This window comes from Colius striatus, chromosome 1, assembly GCF_028858725.1.
Source record: "Colius striatus isolate bColStr4 chromosome 1, bColStr4.1.hap1, whole genome shotgun sequence".
NCBI lineage: Eukaryota > Metazoa > Chordata > Aves > Coliiformes > Coliidae > Colius > Colius striatus.
The window spans coordinates 21,089,333-21,105,889 of NC_084759.1; the positions used below are offsets into that span (position 1 = coordinate 21,089,333).

General features: G+C 34.9%; 1 protein-coding gene across 12 annotated transcripts in view; it reads left to right on the forward strand.

The window, feature by feature from the left end:
* PAN3 (poly(A) specific ribonuclease subunit PAN3) overlaps nt 1–16,557 on the forward strand; it is an 82,166-nt gene that overhangs the window by 35,446 nt on the left and 30,163 nt on the right. For 9 of the 12 annotated variants that reach the window (XR_009818470.1, XM_061993204.1, XM_061993210.1 and 6 more), the window contains 2 exons: nt 1,770–1,931; nt 10,266–10,416. Coding sequence is in view for 11 of the 12 variants with exons in the window: in XM_061993204.1 (XP_061849188.1) it covers nt 1,770–1,931; nt 10,266–10,416 (313 nt within the window). In the remaining variant the exon portion in view is untranslated. The remainder of the gene's footprint in view (nt 1–1,769; nt 1,932–10,265; nt 10,417–16,557) is intronic. The other 3 variants (XM_061993234.1, XM_061993252.1, XM_061993259.1) reach the window with 1 other exon arrangement.

Sequence of the window (16,557 nt, forward strand, 5' to 3'; positions counted from 1 at the left end):
AAGAATACTTTATGAATAGGAATATGTTTAGACATTGGATTCTAGTCCAGTAGTCTAAGGCAGATTGTGCCCCTGTTGTACTAAAATGGAGAGAGATGGGGAAGCTGCCAAGGAAACTCTTACTCTCCTGTACATAATTATTTCCAGTAGCCAAGCTAAGGAAAATACATGCCCTAAAGTCCAACATCATTTGTATGCCTGGCTTCTTATCTTACAGCTTTGCCATTTATGGTTCTTGTAGTCTTTCTGAATTACTAAAATGGTAAGTTGCCCAACAATTGAGTGATTCTCCCAATAAGCAACCAATATCTAGATTTATCGTGACCAGGTTTGTATTTGAGCTGTAGGACTTTGTGCTACTCATTGGAGCTTAAACAATTTCTCATTGGCATGACAAAATTCAGTCTTGTTGTTAAAGTTGGTTAAGTTGAACTCCGTGCCTTTGTAGTTCATAGACAATGTTGGTATCCTTGAGAGGGGATTGTTGGCTTTCGTTGTTTTTTTTGGAGGGGGGCGTTTATAGGTAAGTGGGATACTACTGACAGTTTTAATTCTTTCTAACACTTTCGGCCTAGAAGCTTTCAGGGAAGTAGAGGGAATTTGTTTTGTTTTGTTTTTTCCCATCCATTTGATGCTAGCTTTGTCTTGTGTTTTGCAAATTGTGTGTGAGTGGGAAATTTTCTCCAGTCTCATTTCCTAAGGAACAATTTTTAAAGTGTATCTCAAAGTACATGTTGCTAAGATTTCTAAGGTGCCAGATGAAGTAGATATCTGAATAAAGGTAAGTTAAGCTTTGATGACTTAGAGTGGTCTGTATCGGTAGGATGACAGTGGCATTTTTCACATTAAAAAAATCCACATCAAAAGAAATCCAGATCAACTCCAGCAATTTGGTCCAGTTTTTGATACAAACAGTATGAAAAATCCTAATCTAAATATATGTAGATGCTGAAATATTTTAGTGGTATTTACTGCCTGGGCAGATGCATATAGGTTTGAAAGTGTAGAGACACTTTTTAAAATTTAATGTTCATGTCATGCTTTATAAATAGTCTCATTGCCATTGTTTTTGAAATGTCACTCCTATTGAGGTGCAAGTACCTCCTGCATGTTTGCTTCCTTAAGCATGTTTTTTTTCAGTTTTAAGTCAGTTTCCAATGCCTGTATCATGGTAACTCGTTTACTTTCACTTAAGACAGTAGCTGGTGTTCATAATTTGAATATTAGCTTGAGCCAGAAATGTTTTTCTCATTGAGTTCTACAGCAATTGGTTATCCAGTTCTGTCTGTTTTTTAAAAGTCTTCAGGAGATGAGTTTTGGCAAATATGAATTTAAAAAGAAGAATACAAAACTGAGTGTTAATTTCTTGTTTGATAGAAATCCCAAGGGAAGAGTTCATTATTATGATGTGATTGAAGGTATCTGTTGGAGAATTATGGTGTTTTTTTTAAAGAATTCCTCATTTTTACAGAATTCTGCCATTTATATTCCTATTTCAGTGGCTGACTTGTGATAGACAGTTTTGCTTACAAATAATTATTAGTCTCTGAAGTCTCTTTTAATTTATTTAGAAATTTTTACTTTTTAGAAGTCATTTACTATAACCAAATAGTCAGGATTGAAAGGAAACAGTCTCAGATAAATTTTACTTGCAAATTGTTTCCTATTCCACCAATCCAGAAATCATGTCACAGTGTAATAACTATTTTAGTGTAGCTTTAGATGAGGGTTGTTAGGAGTGGCCTGGTTTCTCTCCTTCTTTTTCGTAGCCCAGGAAGTATCGACTGGGGATGCTGGATGAGAGGATAGTTCCGGTGGGATCAAAAGCAAGAAAATCAAAGAACCCTATCGGCTGTCTGGCTGACAGGTGTAAAACAGGAGTACCCATCAATATGGTTTGGTGGAACAGAGTCACAGAAAACAATTTACAGGTAAAATTATTTTTTACTGGTCACTTTTTTCAGTATTTTGGATGCTTTATTTAAAATTTTGGATAATATTAGAACCTGTTACTCCAAATATGGGTTGAGATCAGATGAAATATTTATTTCACTACTTACATAGTGGCTCTTCAGGAGAGTGACTCAGAGATGTTTCATTCTCTTTGCCCATCACTGTGCTATGTACTTTGATTATGTTATAATCTGTGAAGGAGAAGCAGAAGTAATCATTAAAGGTACTCTAAAGGCAAACACTCAACTACTTAATTTTCACATGAGGAAGATTTCTACTGGTAAAGTTAGTCATCTTTGTTAAAAAGATTGACAATGCAAATACATTCCCTCAGTACAGAATTTGATGATGTAACCATCATGATCAGAAAGTATAAATTCCTAATTTTTATGTTGGAATGATTTATATTTCTCAGCTTGTTTGTTAAACTTTATTGTTACTTAAATTGATTCCTGATTTTTCTTCAGCTGCTTAAGAATGGAGAGGTACAGCTGGATTTGAGCCTCTCTGTACAGAAGTAGTAAGTTATCCTTAATGACAATAATGAAGGATAATTCTTGTCTAGGAGGAATCTGCTTCATGCCCTTAAATTGGGGTTTAGATGGGAATATAATATTACAGTGGAGGGAATTGCAACACTGCTGCTAATACTATTTTGCACTTGTCTAGTACTTCAGAGATCATTATTTAGTTGTCTTATGAGAGTTGCGTTCTTTTTGATGTTTGAGTGAATTGGATAAATTGATAGCAGACTTATAACTAGAATTTGTACCCCTTCAGAATTTTTTTGTTAGCTAAATTTCTGCCATGTAAGGGCCAATATGAAGCTCATGTTGAGAGCCTGACCCTACTAATACTAGTTCTGCACTACATGATGCTTGGACGTCTTTGCGTTACTGAAACACTGAAGTCATGCACAGTGTGATGCAGGCAAACTCATGCTTGCATTGTGTTAGAGACTTTTGGGCTTAAGTTTGTCTTGGCTTTTTTTGCTGCTGGGGAAGCAGCACAACCACTGGTAGAGAAAAGGTAAAGCATGAAGGAAGCATTGGTAGAAGGATTAGGTAAGATTGCAGAGGAGATGTTGAAGCCTGTGAATGAAGCCCTCCTTTTCTCAAAGGAAAGACTGACAGATTGAATTTATTCTGTGTATTTAAGGGAGGTATAAACTGTAATTAGTAGACAATTGCTCTGAGAAGAGAATTGGAAAATTTCAGGTGAATGTTAAAAGGCAGGAAAAGCCCTGTTTGCACTTGTATCCTCTATTGTTTGCTGTTCCTTGTTGCAACAAGGTTTGTTTTTAATCTACATTTAGAGCAGAGCAGAAAAATTTAGTGTTTCTGGAGGCTCAGCACCTGACCCCAAAGTTGTATCGAAAGTGTGGCAAAGAGAAGCTCAAAGTCCCCTAGCTTTCTGGGGAGCAGCAATAATTTGGGATTAGCTGCAGTGCCAATGTAGCTTTTGAAAGGTGTGATTCCAAGGTCCTTTATTGTGCCAGAAACTCAGCTACATAATGGATTTGAATGCACAGCATAAGATTTTGTACTATAGAATGAAATTACGTTAGCTTCCCATGAAGATGTGGGACTTCAGAAATGCACGTGTATGTGGTAAAAATAAGAACAGCAAAATGTTCCAGCTGTAGCAAGCAGAATTGAAGGAGAAACAGTGTGGTTTGCAGACAAACAGTGGAGTCTGGCAAGACTGAATGGGAAAAGGTGTAAAAAATAGACTGCAAAGGAGGAACCAAGTTTACCTTGATTTGATCATTGGTCATGCATATATTGTTTGATTGCCAGATCATACGATATAAATCTTCATATTATAGTGTGAAGGTTTTCTAAATTACCACTAAAACAAAACTTGAGAATGTTGAAAATTTGAAATTTTAATTACAAAAGCACGAAAAATGAAGTGGTTTCGTACTGAGGTTTCAAATTGACCTTTTCTGCTTCATTATATATGCAATCCACAGCATTGCTCTTCACTATTTTGAAACACATGCTCCTTAGGGATTTTTGCAGGTGTGAATATAGGTTACACAAACTAAGTTTTGGCTGATGGCAAGTGCTAAGCAATAAGTAGAAAGGTTAAATTATGATGGAAGCACATCTGTTTGAGTGCATGTTTTTTTTCATTTATGTTCAAAGATGAGAAAGGAGAATTACATCTCAGAATTGCTGTGGACTTGCAATGTTGGGCAGATGTTGAAGCTCATGTGCCTATTTGAATGTCCACTTTTTTAAAGACATAATTTAAGATGTTGGAGTGGACTGTTTCATGGTGCAATATAGATATTCGTGTCAAAAAAGTGGCTGTTTTAAAAAACACGATAGCTTACAACATGTGTTATAAAACTATCACTTTTTCTTATACATGGCTATAAATGTATAATGTAGAATCATTGAATGGTAGGGGTTGGAAGGGACCTTTAGAGATCCTCAAGTCCAACCTCTCTGCAGAAGCAGGTTCACCTAGATCAAGTTGCATAGGAACACGTCCAGGTGGGTCTTGAAGACCTCCAAGGAAGGAGACTCCACAACCCCTCTGGGCAGCCTGTGCCAGGGCTCCCTCACCTGAACAGTTAAATAGTTTTTTCTTATGTTTAAGTGGAACTTTTTGTGTTCTAGCTTCATCCCATTACCCCTTGTCCAGTTGCTAGCTACTATAGAAAAAAGGGATGTCCCAACCTCCTGACACTCACCCATAATCCATATCTACTTTCTGTAAATACTTAAGTAAAAGTGAAGTCCACAGATTAATTGTATTCTAGGTTGTGTGTTAAAAAAACCCAACAAAACCTCCAAACCAAAGTTTGTTCTGTAGTGATATGTCCTGAGATACTACACCTACAGCATGATACATATTATAATAGCAAAAGGTAATTCTCCTTCAAATAGTAGTAATAGATATATTTTTAGCTGTACAGATGACTTCTTAAACACCATGAATAACCGTTTCATGAACAAAAAAACCCCATAGAAATTAATTGTTCAAACATCTTGCATCTTGAGTATGGACATTTAAAAGTTTAGAGTTCTTACAGTACTCAGGAGTCTTGTTAAAGAAGTGTGTAAATATTCCAAGTCTTAAAAGTTTACTTTTTAGTGAGATCAGCTTGCCAAATGTAACAAAACTTTTCTGGTAGCTTTATTTATCTGAGCCCATGTTGTGGTTTTAAAACAAGTAAATACTTAGCCAACAAATTTTACCCAGTTGTAATGAAACTGTCTAACTCTTCTGCAGAACAGTAAAGCAATCTAGCTAATAAGATTGATTAATTGAAATTTGTTAGAGCTTATTGTATAGGTGATGTGATGACTCGTCACAGTAATTGCAATAGGGTAGCATGTTGCACAAATTCAATAGTGAGAGGGAAAGAGACTTGCTTTGAAGCCCTTGGTGACCTCCAGTGTCTGCTGAGCTACTGAATGTGTCCTTCCCTGATGTTATAGTTAACAAGGAATCCTGGAAACAGAGGGATTGCAACAATGCTCTTTAAAGTTAAACTCGTTTGTATGACACATCTGCCCATCTGAAAACAACGACAAAGGAACAAGAAAAAAACCCAAAATAACCACTTAAAAAAACCCAAGCAAAACTTCTTCATGTGCTTGGATTCCTAGGAGATATTCTGAAAACTATGCCCGAAATAAACTGGTAGAGGACTGCCCTGCTTTATAGTGTGAGGATAGTTTAGTGATGATTTTCTGTAACAGTTACAAGATTATGCAATTAGGGATGTCAGAACAAATCATAAGAGAACATAAAAAGAGAACAAAAAGGCTTGTACCTAGTTTTTAGCATGGTAAGTACATTAGCATGTTCTTTGGAAATAAAATTAAGTCAGCCTACTTTTTGCTTTAGGTAGCTGCTTTGGTCAAATGAGGGACCAGAACCAATCTAATGAAGTAGTTACAGACACCAAAACAGGTGATGGCTCTGCTGCTAATCACAGAATCTTAAGGGATTTATGATCCTGTGGTGTGCTTTTAACTGCTGAGCTGGAAATGATAGAAGGGTGATTTCCAGTACTCCTATGCATACTGGAAGGTACTGAAAAGGTTCTCCCCTTTTCAGTACTCCGTTCATCATCTTTCAAAGGCTTCAGAGCTTGTTATCTGGATATTAGAGCGTACTTTTGTACTTAATGGCACTTCAAGGATTAATTTATGAATTAATGCAGCAGTGGGGCCTTCAAAGTTTATCACTGAGGAATGTAAAGACAAATAATACATGTTGAAATTGATAGTTGATGAAATAGGAATTTTCGTTTTACTTCTGGATTACAAAAATCTGTTGTGCAACATACGATAATGCTACATGCTGCTGTGTGATCCTCCAGCAGTGGTCTTCAGCTGAGATCTTTGGCTTGCTTCATATGCACCTTTCTTTAAGAAGCCTTGAATTGTTTTTTGATGGTACCCACAAAATATTTGTTTCTTCCCCTCCCTACTGTATTTTAATTGTGTTTTCCCTTTATGTCTTTAAAATCATAAAAGACACCAGACAGAGAAACTCTGTGCTGAGTGGTGACACAAAGGAGTTTTTATAGTCCTCCCCTTTTTTTCTTTTTTATTCTTCTGATGGTTCTGTCTTCACTAATTGCATTATGACTAAATTCAGCCTTCAATTGGATTACAGTTGTATGTCTTATAACACTTTGCATTCTGTAGTGTACCAGAGTATAGAAATTGGTTTTGTGTGTGGAACTGAATAATTGACTCAGCTTTGTGGTCTCTCTTTTAAAATTTCTTTGCAAAGCTGTCTGAAAAGAGGCCTTTCTCTCTTTGAGACAGAGCACAGATGTAAGAATCTGAAAATAAGGTATTTGGGTGAAATTTCTTCATGGAATCGATCTGGTAGAATGCATAATGCAGGTATTAATTTCAGATAACACCTAGGGAAGTTGCGTACCTGCTTTTGTTTGTCAATTTTTATTAATACACAGGAAGAAGAGCGATGAGATTTAAACTGGCCATGTTGACAGGAAAAAGGAATAGTGGTAATGTTAGCAGATATGAGTAAAGAATCACTGGGGAAAAAACCCCGTAGCTGATACAGCCGAACTTGTTTCTGTTTAATGTGGTTTGTTGAAAACATACTGATGTTTTGAAATTGTATGTGCCTTTTAAGAGGACGTTTGCATTTGAAATTGAAAATACAGTCTTTAGTTTTTATAGTATGGACACTGCCAATGAGCTTTGTGTTTTTTATTAGGGATTTAGAAATTATGTTCACATTTTGTTAAGATTCTAACAAAAAACCTGTCAAAAATGCCCTGTAGGATTTTTAAAGCAGTCCTCAGTTAGCCGGATTATTTTGAAGCTCATCATTGATCCAAATGTAAAACTAACACTGGAATTACGTTTTGTATTATGAGTTGCCAGATTGAAAGTAGGATATTTTTCCAGACCAAGAACATAAGTTTTTGAGTCATTGTCCATTAAGAATATGTCTTCCTAATTTTGTCATGTTTGCATTCTCATTGGTGTAAAATAGATTGTCTACAAAGTTTGGAAAATAATGAAAATATTAAAGAACTAACAGTGGTATTCCATTCCCTCACTTAGCCTAGTATAGTCACTTATTCTAGCCTACATGATATGAAAATGTTTGGGATATGTTTTTAATGATTTTATTGGAAGCAAAGTGTAAAAATTAGTGTTTGACCTCAGATGAAAATGTATACTTCTGGAAATGTTTTAAAAACCTGTAACTTCACAGAGATGTTGGTGTTTTTAAATGTGACTTAGGACTTAAGCTTCAGATTTTCTGACCAAGTATTAATAGTTTTGATGGCAAATTATTGAATTTTGTTGCTCTACTTTACCTGAGTTCCACAGCCACCTGCCAGAATAAAGTCTTTGTACTTTCTTGTATTTAAAAAACAGCTTGAATGTGGAAAGATCTTTTAAAATTGGAACAAAATTTAAATTGCCTTTTTTACAAACATGGAAAGTCTGGGATTACAGCTTCACATTTGTATCATCACAGGCTTTTTTAGTAAAGGTTCAAATCTAAACAGTTTACTTATGAGATACTTTGATAAAAGTTATATAGAAACAATTTAATCTTAAGAGGCTTTGATTCTGATTCTGAAGTGTGACACCAAAAAAAATAGAGTGAAATCTGAATTTGCATCAGACCTGACTCACTGCTGTTTATAATTCTACAGTGTAAACCTGAACTGTCAGGTTCCTGGGGCTGAATCTTTCACTTTGAGAAATTAAAGCACCTAACAGTTAGAGTGGGACTCTCAAACAGCTTCACTTAAAAATGTTGATGAATATATAAGTAAATTTTGGAGACTGAAACTGTTCTGAAAACATGCAAAATGCATTTAGAAATAAAGAACAGCCCTGTGTTGAATACATTGAATTAATTGGTTGGTGGAACTGCTAAGAGTAGTATGGATTTTAGGAACTCTCTCAGTTACTGTAGGAAAGGCTGAAGGTAATCTTCCAGATGGTGTCTTTATCTCCACATGGATGCTTCAATTTTTTTGCCATGTCACCTAGTTGGCAAAGTACTTAGCTGTGGATGTGTCATGGATAGTTTTAGCAGTGGAAAAATGTGGATGCCATGTAATTTTTTTTTTTAATATATGCTTTTAACAAGATGCTATAAATTCAATCCTTTGCTATCCCAGTTCTTTTGTCTGATTTTGACTTTTCAGATGTTTCACTATTTGGACAAGTTCTACTTTGCTCTTTACTGCTTCTGTCATTTTCTCCAGTTTCAGTGCAGATTTGACTGAATGATTGCATGCCAGATTTTATCTAGAGGAACACCATTGTCTTAAGTTATTCCTATACCTAAAATTCAGATAAGTCTATAATACTACCTTTTGACTTTTGAAGTATCAATTATTCGTTTTCAATCTGCATAATGCAAATTACAATTTATTGTGCTACATTCATGTGTACCTTAGCAAGTTTTCCGTGACTAGATGTGATTAAGGACTTTTAAAATTCTTACAGACTTTCTACCCACGTAAATATTAAGTGTTTAAATATTTGATTATAACTCTTCTTTGAATATTCAGACACATGCACATGTAGAATGAATACTATGTAACATCATAAGATGGTTAGCAGTTAAAATTTACTGTGTTGTTAAAGGTGGAATATTCTTACTGTTTGCTTTTAAACCTGACTGTCCTCTTTCTTTTCCAGTGCTTTGAAATACTTCAATACTGAGATATTTGGCTGAAGTATTCAAATACAGATAAAAATAGATGAGAATAAATTAACAAAAGAAAAATGTACTTTTAAAGTACTTTTCTTCACTGTCTAAATCAGTATTTTGTAATCACACTTCTTTAATTTTGCACTAATACCTTCTGTGATGCCACATTTTTTATATTAGCCAAAATCAATATTGATAGTTTAACTACCAGTTGATATATTTGGTCATTTTAAAACTGCCTCAAATGAAAGTGATTAAATACTATTTTCTTTAAAAAAATCCCGTTGTATATTAAGTGTCCTTTGTCTATTGGGAATTGTTACTTCTCATTTTTTCTCTTTGATTTAGACGCTTCTGAGAGGTACTCTGAAGATTCCATAATAAACTTAACTTTGCCAGTTAATCTTAGTGTATTCTTGTAATAATTGGTTTTATTTCTTGGCTTAAATTTACTTTTCATCCACTGATTGGACAGTCAATAATATATTATTAAATAATAATTTAATTGGATAGATATAATAACCTTTTTGTCTTTTCAGCTCTAATTGGAAGTTTCTTTTACTAACCGCTCCCTATCCTAAAACAAGCAAACTCCCCCCCAAAAAAACTGTGAAACTCTAAGCACAAGCTTCAGTACAAATGAAAAGTCAGTTGTGCTAGATGTTTTATTTACTAATAAATATTGAATGTTTTCACTCTGATGCTATTTGCTTCTGCGACACTAAATTAAACCTCATTTTTAAAGGTGAAAGGTGAAATGTCTGAAGTCACATAGGAACAGTCTGTGCAACAGTGGCAAGGCTTTCTCAGTGTCAAATCTGTTCTCCAACTTCATAATGTAATGCTTAGGGAAAGCCTTTTGCAAAATATTTATATGAACTCATACATCAGCTGTTGGCGTGGAAAGCTTGCTAAAGCTACTTCTGACATAAGCTAGAAACAGGTTTAAATTTATTTGTGCAGACTGGCTTCTGTAATCTGCTCTTGTCAGCAGGTTCTATGTGACTTAAAAGTATCTGCTGCACTTGATAGGCTTACCTAGAAAGTATTTTCTACCAAATAGGCATATTCATCTCTTCACATTTAAAACACATCTTTAATTTACATTTGTTTTTAAACAGACACCAAATCCTTCTGCAAGTGAGTTTATTCCTAAAGGAGGATCAACCTCCAGGCTGAGTAATGTATCCCAGTCAAGTATGTCTGCCTTCTCTCAAGCCTTGTTCTCTCATCCCTCCATGGGAAGTCCTGCTAATGCTGGGCTAGCACCAGGTAAGTTCAGAGTAATGATTTGTGTTACAATTGTTTCTTTTAACTTAATGTAAAACATAACACTGTAGTAGACAATGATCAAGTTTATTTGGTCCAAACATAGCCTCCCCCTACTTTAGCTCTTAAGACAGTATTCAAACATATAAAAGTGTAGGAACATGGGATTTATCTTCCAATAGTGTAGGAATCACACTACAGGCTGTAAAATACTTTCAGCCACAGTAGCACTGAAATGAACTCAGCCTAACTTCTGCCCTTTTTGGGGAAAAGGGATGCTGAGTTGTCCATTGTGGTCTACACAGTCCTTGCCAGAGCAGTATCTGAGGTGATTTAAACTACCCCTAGTTTAGAAATACACTGCAGTCTACAGTGTGAATGCATGCTTAGATTACCACATTGATCTGCTCTTTTGGTTTGTTTCTAGAGTTTGTAATCTAGAAGTAATTATTTTCAATGCTAATGAGTATATATGAGGGCTTAAAAATCTTGATGAAAAACAAAAAGTGGAGGCTAATTTTATTCTAATATCATTTACCTGCAAAGTAGTGTTAATTATATTGTATCTGCCTTGTATATTCTCACTTTTCAGACCAATTTATGATTATTTCTCACATTTAAAACTGTTACTGAAATAAGTTCCATGCAGTCGTACAATTCCAAGGGACAAGATTGTTTTATAACAAGTTTAAGTTCTTGGATTTCTAAAAAGTTTACTTCATTCTAATATCTTTTTAAATAACACAAAATAATTGTAAGATATAACCATCAGCAGATCTGAGATGCAATTCTTCTAGCAAATTTGTGTACGTACTTAAAGCCTTTGCCAATTTCTGGTGTTGAACAAGATGTATTGGGTAGCTGCCAAAGGGCAGAGGAGCAAATACTGTAAATGTTTGGGTTTTTAAACCAATATTGGCAATTACCATCTATTAAACTGAATTTCAGTCTTTTTTGATACCAGGGGATAAATCTCAGTGTCCATGTGAAAGAAGCCAGCACTTGTTTCGCATGTTGTAACTTTTGCAAAGGTCTAGGAAAGTGATTGATGCTTCTGCTGACCAAATGAACATGTTGCAGTACTGTGTCTGCTTCATACTATATTGTGCTGTACAGTCTTATTGGAAAACTGTTGTGTTTATATGCCTCTCAGCCTTGTCACCTGGATTGAAAAGTATATAAAGGAGTAAATAGAATACAGTAAAATGATCTGCTTTTGGAAAGTGTCCAGTGGGATCTCAGAGGGATCCTTCACAGTCCAATTTCTTTACTATCTGTAAGTAATACTTGAAAGGATAAGTAACACTGTTGATGAAAGAAGTTCGTACAACGATTTTGAGCTCCTAGAAATATAGATGTCAATGCTGAAAACTGTCTAGGTTCAACTACTGTTGTCTGTGGATGAGAGGGATGGGGGAGTAGTCACAAGCGCTAACTTTAGGCAAAGTTGGCTTGTTTCCCTACTCTTCCTGTATAAATAAAAGGAGACTTTAGTTCAGAGTAGGGATCTGGGTTGGGTGTCCTTAATTTCTCTGGAATTTCTTCTTTCTCCACGCTGAGTGCAGAATTCACTGAACCTAAATGTCCTGTATAGATAATACTCACAGATATTTGATTTTATTTAAATGGTTTGCAAGTCAGTAGTATACATCCACAAGAACTACTTTTATCTCAAGGTGAGTTAGGAGGTACTCTTTCTACAAGATTAGGCTCTTAAATAAGAAAGCAGGATTTCTGTGTGGGGAAAACACCATTTAGGTCATACTGGATAACAATAAAAATATTATGTTATGAAATTGTTATTGAAAATTATTGTTGTGATGTGTTGACTTTCAATAAGTGAAAACAAGCTATGGGGGTTTTGCTTGAAACTTTATAATTTTTCCTTTAAAGGTAAGTTGTTTTGCAGTTAAATGATGTATATTCTGCATTAGAATAACTTTCAGGAAATGTATAAGATGTAAGTGCTTCCACAAGATTAAGATTGCTTACAGTAATTTACAATGTACTGAAGGAAATAAATATTTCATAACAAATACAAAATGTAGTAGAAATAGTTTGTTAAAAGTTCCATAGTTTAATTCATCCATAACAAAGTAGTTAAATGATGAGAACAATACTTTGATTTCCCTTTAGAGGGTGGAAAAAAAAATAAGTTCTTTCACATATCTAAGTTCTGACATCTAGTCATTCATAGACAGTTGTTCACAAAATTGATTGTCCCTGGAAAATATTTATTCCACTTGTCTTATCGACAGTACTGCAGAAATTGTGGGAAAAATTGACAGCTGAAACCTAACGTGCCTTAGTAGGTAACTTGTTACATCCACTCTTGACATATCCATTAGGGTGTAGCATGGAAGATTACTCCCGCACATATTTACTTCGGTATCTAAGTGCTTTCTAGCATAATCTCAACACAGAGCTAGCCTTTGTCTTGGTAGCCTTTAGTGGAATACAAAAACCCAGCAAGATCAAACATTATTTACTGTTTGTCCTGTTGAAGAGCTTTGAACAGATCTCCTTCACCTTCTCCAAATCTTTCCTTGAACTTCCCTGGATAATACTGTATTTTTGCTCCCTCGTTCCCTTCCTAGGACACACGTCTTGTTTATCATTTGTATGGAAAATGTAGTGAGTTGTTGGCAGTCTTCAAATAATACTTCTGCTAACAAGCTTATATTATACAGTTCTGTGTTGTGATTTCAGAGTAACAGCACAACAAAACTAAGGAAAGAAATTAGTGTTATTGAAGTGGTAAGTCATCATTGCTGTATTAAACTTGAGGACATATGTATAGCCCTCAGAAGAGAAAATCTGTCTGACTTGGGTTTCCTTAAGCTAGGTTATAGCTAAAGAGATGGTCTTTGTCATCAGTGGAAATTGCAACAAATTGCTGTTGCTTCTGTATTTTGTCCAAGAGAAACTCTGAACTTATGCAGAGTGTAAGAGATCTCATTTCTATTGCTGATCTGAACCCTGCAGATATAGGAACCAGGAACATGAAGGTGATGTGTTCATGTCTAGTTGACACATCTCCATTCATGGCAGGCTACGAGAGTGCAGTTCTTGGCTCATGACCTCAGCTGGAAATGGACCACTCTCAGCTGAGGTGGTTTGAGTTGCCTAAGGTACCAAGAACTTGTTCTGGCATCCCGTTATAAAGTATGGAGCAGCCATTCTGCTGAGAAAATTCCACAGTCATACCAGAATAATACAAGAGAGGAAAGAGGCAAAGAGACTATAAAATTAGATTTATCCCAAATAAAATTGAGGAGAAATAACTTAAGACTCTGAGATTGTTTAGGGAATTAAGCAGATTCAATGAACCTAGAAATACACAGCTATAATGCTAGTGATGTAGCATATGTGCCTGATTAGTGCTTCTAATGAAAAGAAATATATAGTGAAAGTAAGGATGCTGCTTGAAAGAAATTAATAAAATAGTTTGGTTTTGTTACCTACCTTATTTAGTCACTTCTCAATGTACTTAGTAGTCTATAGTATTTCTAAAGTACAAAAAACTAGAGTAATAAAATGGCAAATGCTTAATTTTTGAGCTCTGAATGCATTAAGAGCCTTAGAGCATAGGTATGTGGTTGTAGATGAGTAAATCTGCAAGCAATGGTAATAAAGTACGTATAGAACGTTTATTGGATTCCTATTTTTTAAAGTCTTTATGTTGTAGGCCAGCTGACTTCTATACAGGTGATATTAATGAAATCCTGGTTCATTCATTTCTAAACTTCCATTGAGTCAAAGAAAACCTGTAGACATTGAGTCCTTAATGAGAGTTTTGAGGGAATCACACGACCCCCTTTCTTTGGTCTTGTTTATCTGTGTAAATTATTGGATTCAAAAATACAACAATAGCTTTTAATTCTAATATGTTATGGGCTACAAAGCCTTACTAGAAGCGTTAATCTCATAAATTATGTTTGAGCACTGTCTCAAATGAATTTTAAAGTCTAACACTTCCCTTTCCTCAGCCACAATGAAACTTCAAAAATAAAACACAGTACAAGAACTGAAAATATAACAACAAAGGGGGGTATATAAATATGACCTCTTTCTCTACTTAAAGTGATAATAGCGGCAGAAAGTCCTGATATCTGAGAGGCACCCTGTACAGTCACTGGGAAAGTTGTAAAACTTCAGATCCCACAACAATTTCCATATTGGTATGAGATCATGACCCTGGTTTTCACATGTAAGTAACTGAAGTGGAAGAAGCCCTTTTTCCTTTGAATTTTACCTTTCAAGATAGTATTTGACTACTGTATGAAAAATGTTAAGATTCACCAAGGCAAGGAATGGAGAGCCATCTTTACTAATAGATAGGTCTCAGGAAGGACAATTTGAAGCAGGTTTTTTTGGTATTTATCTCAGTACTCCTGTGGCATTGTAGTAGAGAGGAGCAATAAACTGTCTCAGGAAAAGCTTAAAATCTTTTTTTCCTCAGAATTGCTGGTATGAGATATATGTATAGATATGTTTAAATAAAGATTTTAATTAGACTATCAAACCATTTTTTTTTTCTTAGGCCCTTGAGTGTTTGTAGTAGTAGTGCTATTGAAAAATGCATGTCTACTTCTGAGAAGTGGTTCCATATTTACCATGTTGCTACCATCATATGTTCAATGCCATCTTTTCCCTTCAGTGTGAGTCAATAGGAATATATGTTCACCTTTTAATCTAGCCATTTTCCTTAAGTTTCTTCTGATTCTGTTTTGTTGGAGTTAAATATTAGTAAAATTTTAACTGATTTAAATACTAATGAAATTGCTGAGATCTGCTTGAGTTTGTGCACCCAGTTATTTGTGTCTATAAGTACTTAGCTATGCATCAATTTCACCATATTAAAAGATTGTTTTCTTTATATGATACAGGCTTTCTAATAACTAACATTTATTTAGTTAGACACTGCAGAATTTATTACAGGTCTGTCAGAACAATTTTATCACCTTGAACTTCTACTGCCTCAGCCTGTCGGTACCCACCACAGCACTAACAGCAGATTTCTTGTAACTTGTAGCATATTGTTCTAGTAGTATGAAACCAATCTGCAGTCAAGCTTCTTTTATATCTTGAACTTACTATGTATATTGGCAAATGAGAAAACTCTACGTTCTGTCTACCTGATGATTTTCTTTGACCTATCAGTGTCCTTTCAAACACAGACCTGAAGATGAAAAGCTGTTTGAAAGGATTTGTGTAACTCTGTCTTTTCTTTCAGTCTTGCATTAATACCCAAGCAAAGTATTAAGGATTCATATTTGTAAGTATTCATTGGCAAGAATAATTTCTTTAAAAAGGAAGTCTTGCAGTGGAAGTTGAAATGATATCAGCAAGAAGTGCTAGTGTTTTTGGTTTTTTTTCTGAGAAACTTTCTGTAGAAGATCACAATATAATTTCAGCAAGATTGCAAGTCACTAGTTCCATTTCTGAGATAAGATTTCTGGTATGCTCTGTCTTGTGCATACAGTTTTTAAGTAGAGAACTCTTTGGTTAATTTTTTATTAGTGTATGTGAAGGCTCCTGGGGTTACTCCTGGTTGCCGCAGTTGAATATTTTATTGGAAAAAAAGTTTCTTGAAGCCAGCTGTTTGTGTAGAGATTGCATACTTGCAAGGACTTCAGCTAATACTGTGTTTTATTGGAGTAGAGTGAAAAGGGCACATCAATAACTTCCCCCAGATGAAAAGAATCCCTTGAACATCATAGACAAAAATTGTAGCGCTGCTTCAGTTTTATGGCTGTTTTAATTTGCCATCCTTCAAATTTTAATTATAATACATTGATTGTGCTGAAATTTCTGTCTTTTCACAATAGATTAAGAGTGCATTAACGTTTTAGTATTTTGTTAAAAACATAACCATCTGTACAGTAGCTAACAAATTAAATATTTGTTAGTGATTCAAGGCAACTTTTACCTTAATAGAAAGTTACTTTATTTTCTAGAATAAACCAATGCTGTCACGGTGTGGAATGTTTTATGGTCAGACAGTGTATTTGTGAACAGATTTTTTTAGGAGACTACTTATGTTGCCATTTATGTTTAAACATTAAACATTCAGAAGTGTCTATTATAATTTACTTTTTATGGAGTTAACACACTAAGCAGCAATCAGTTATTCTATGTCAC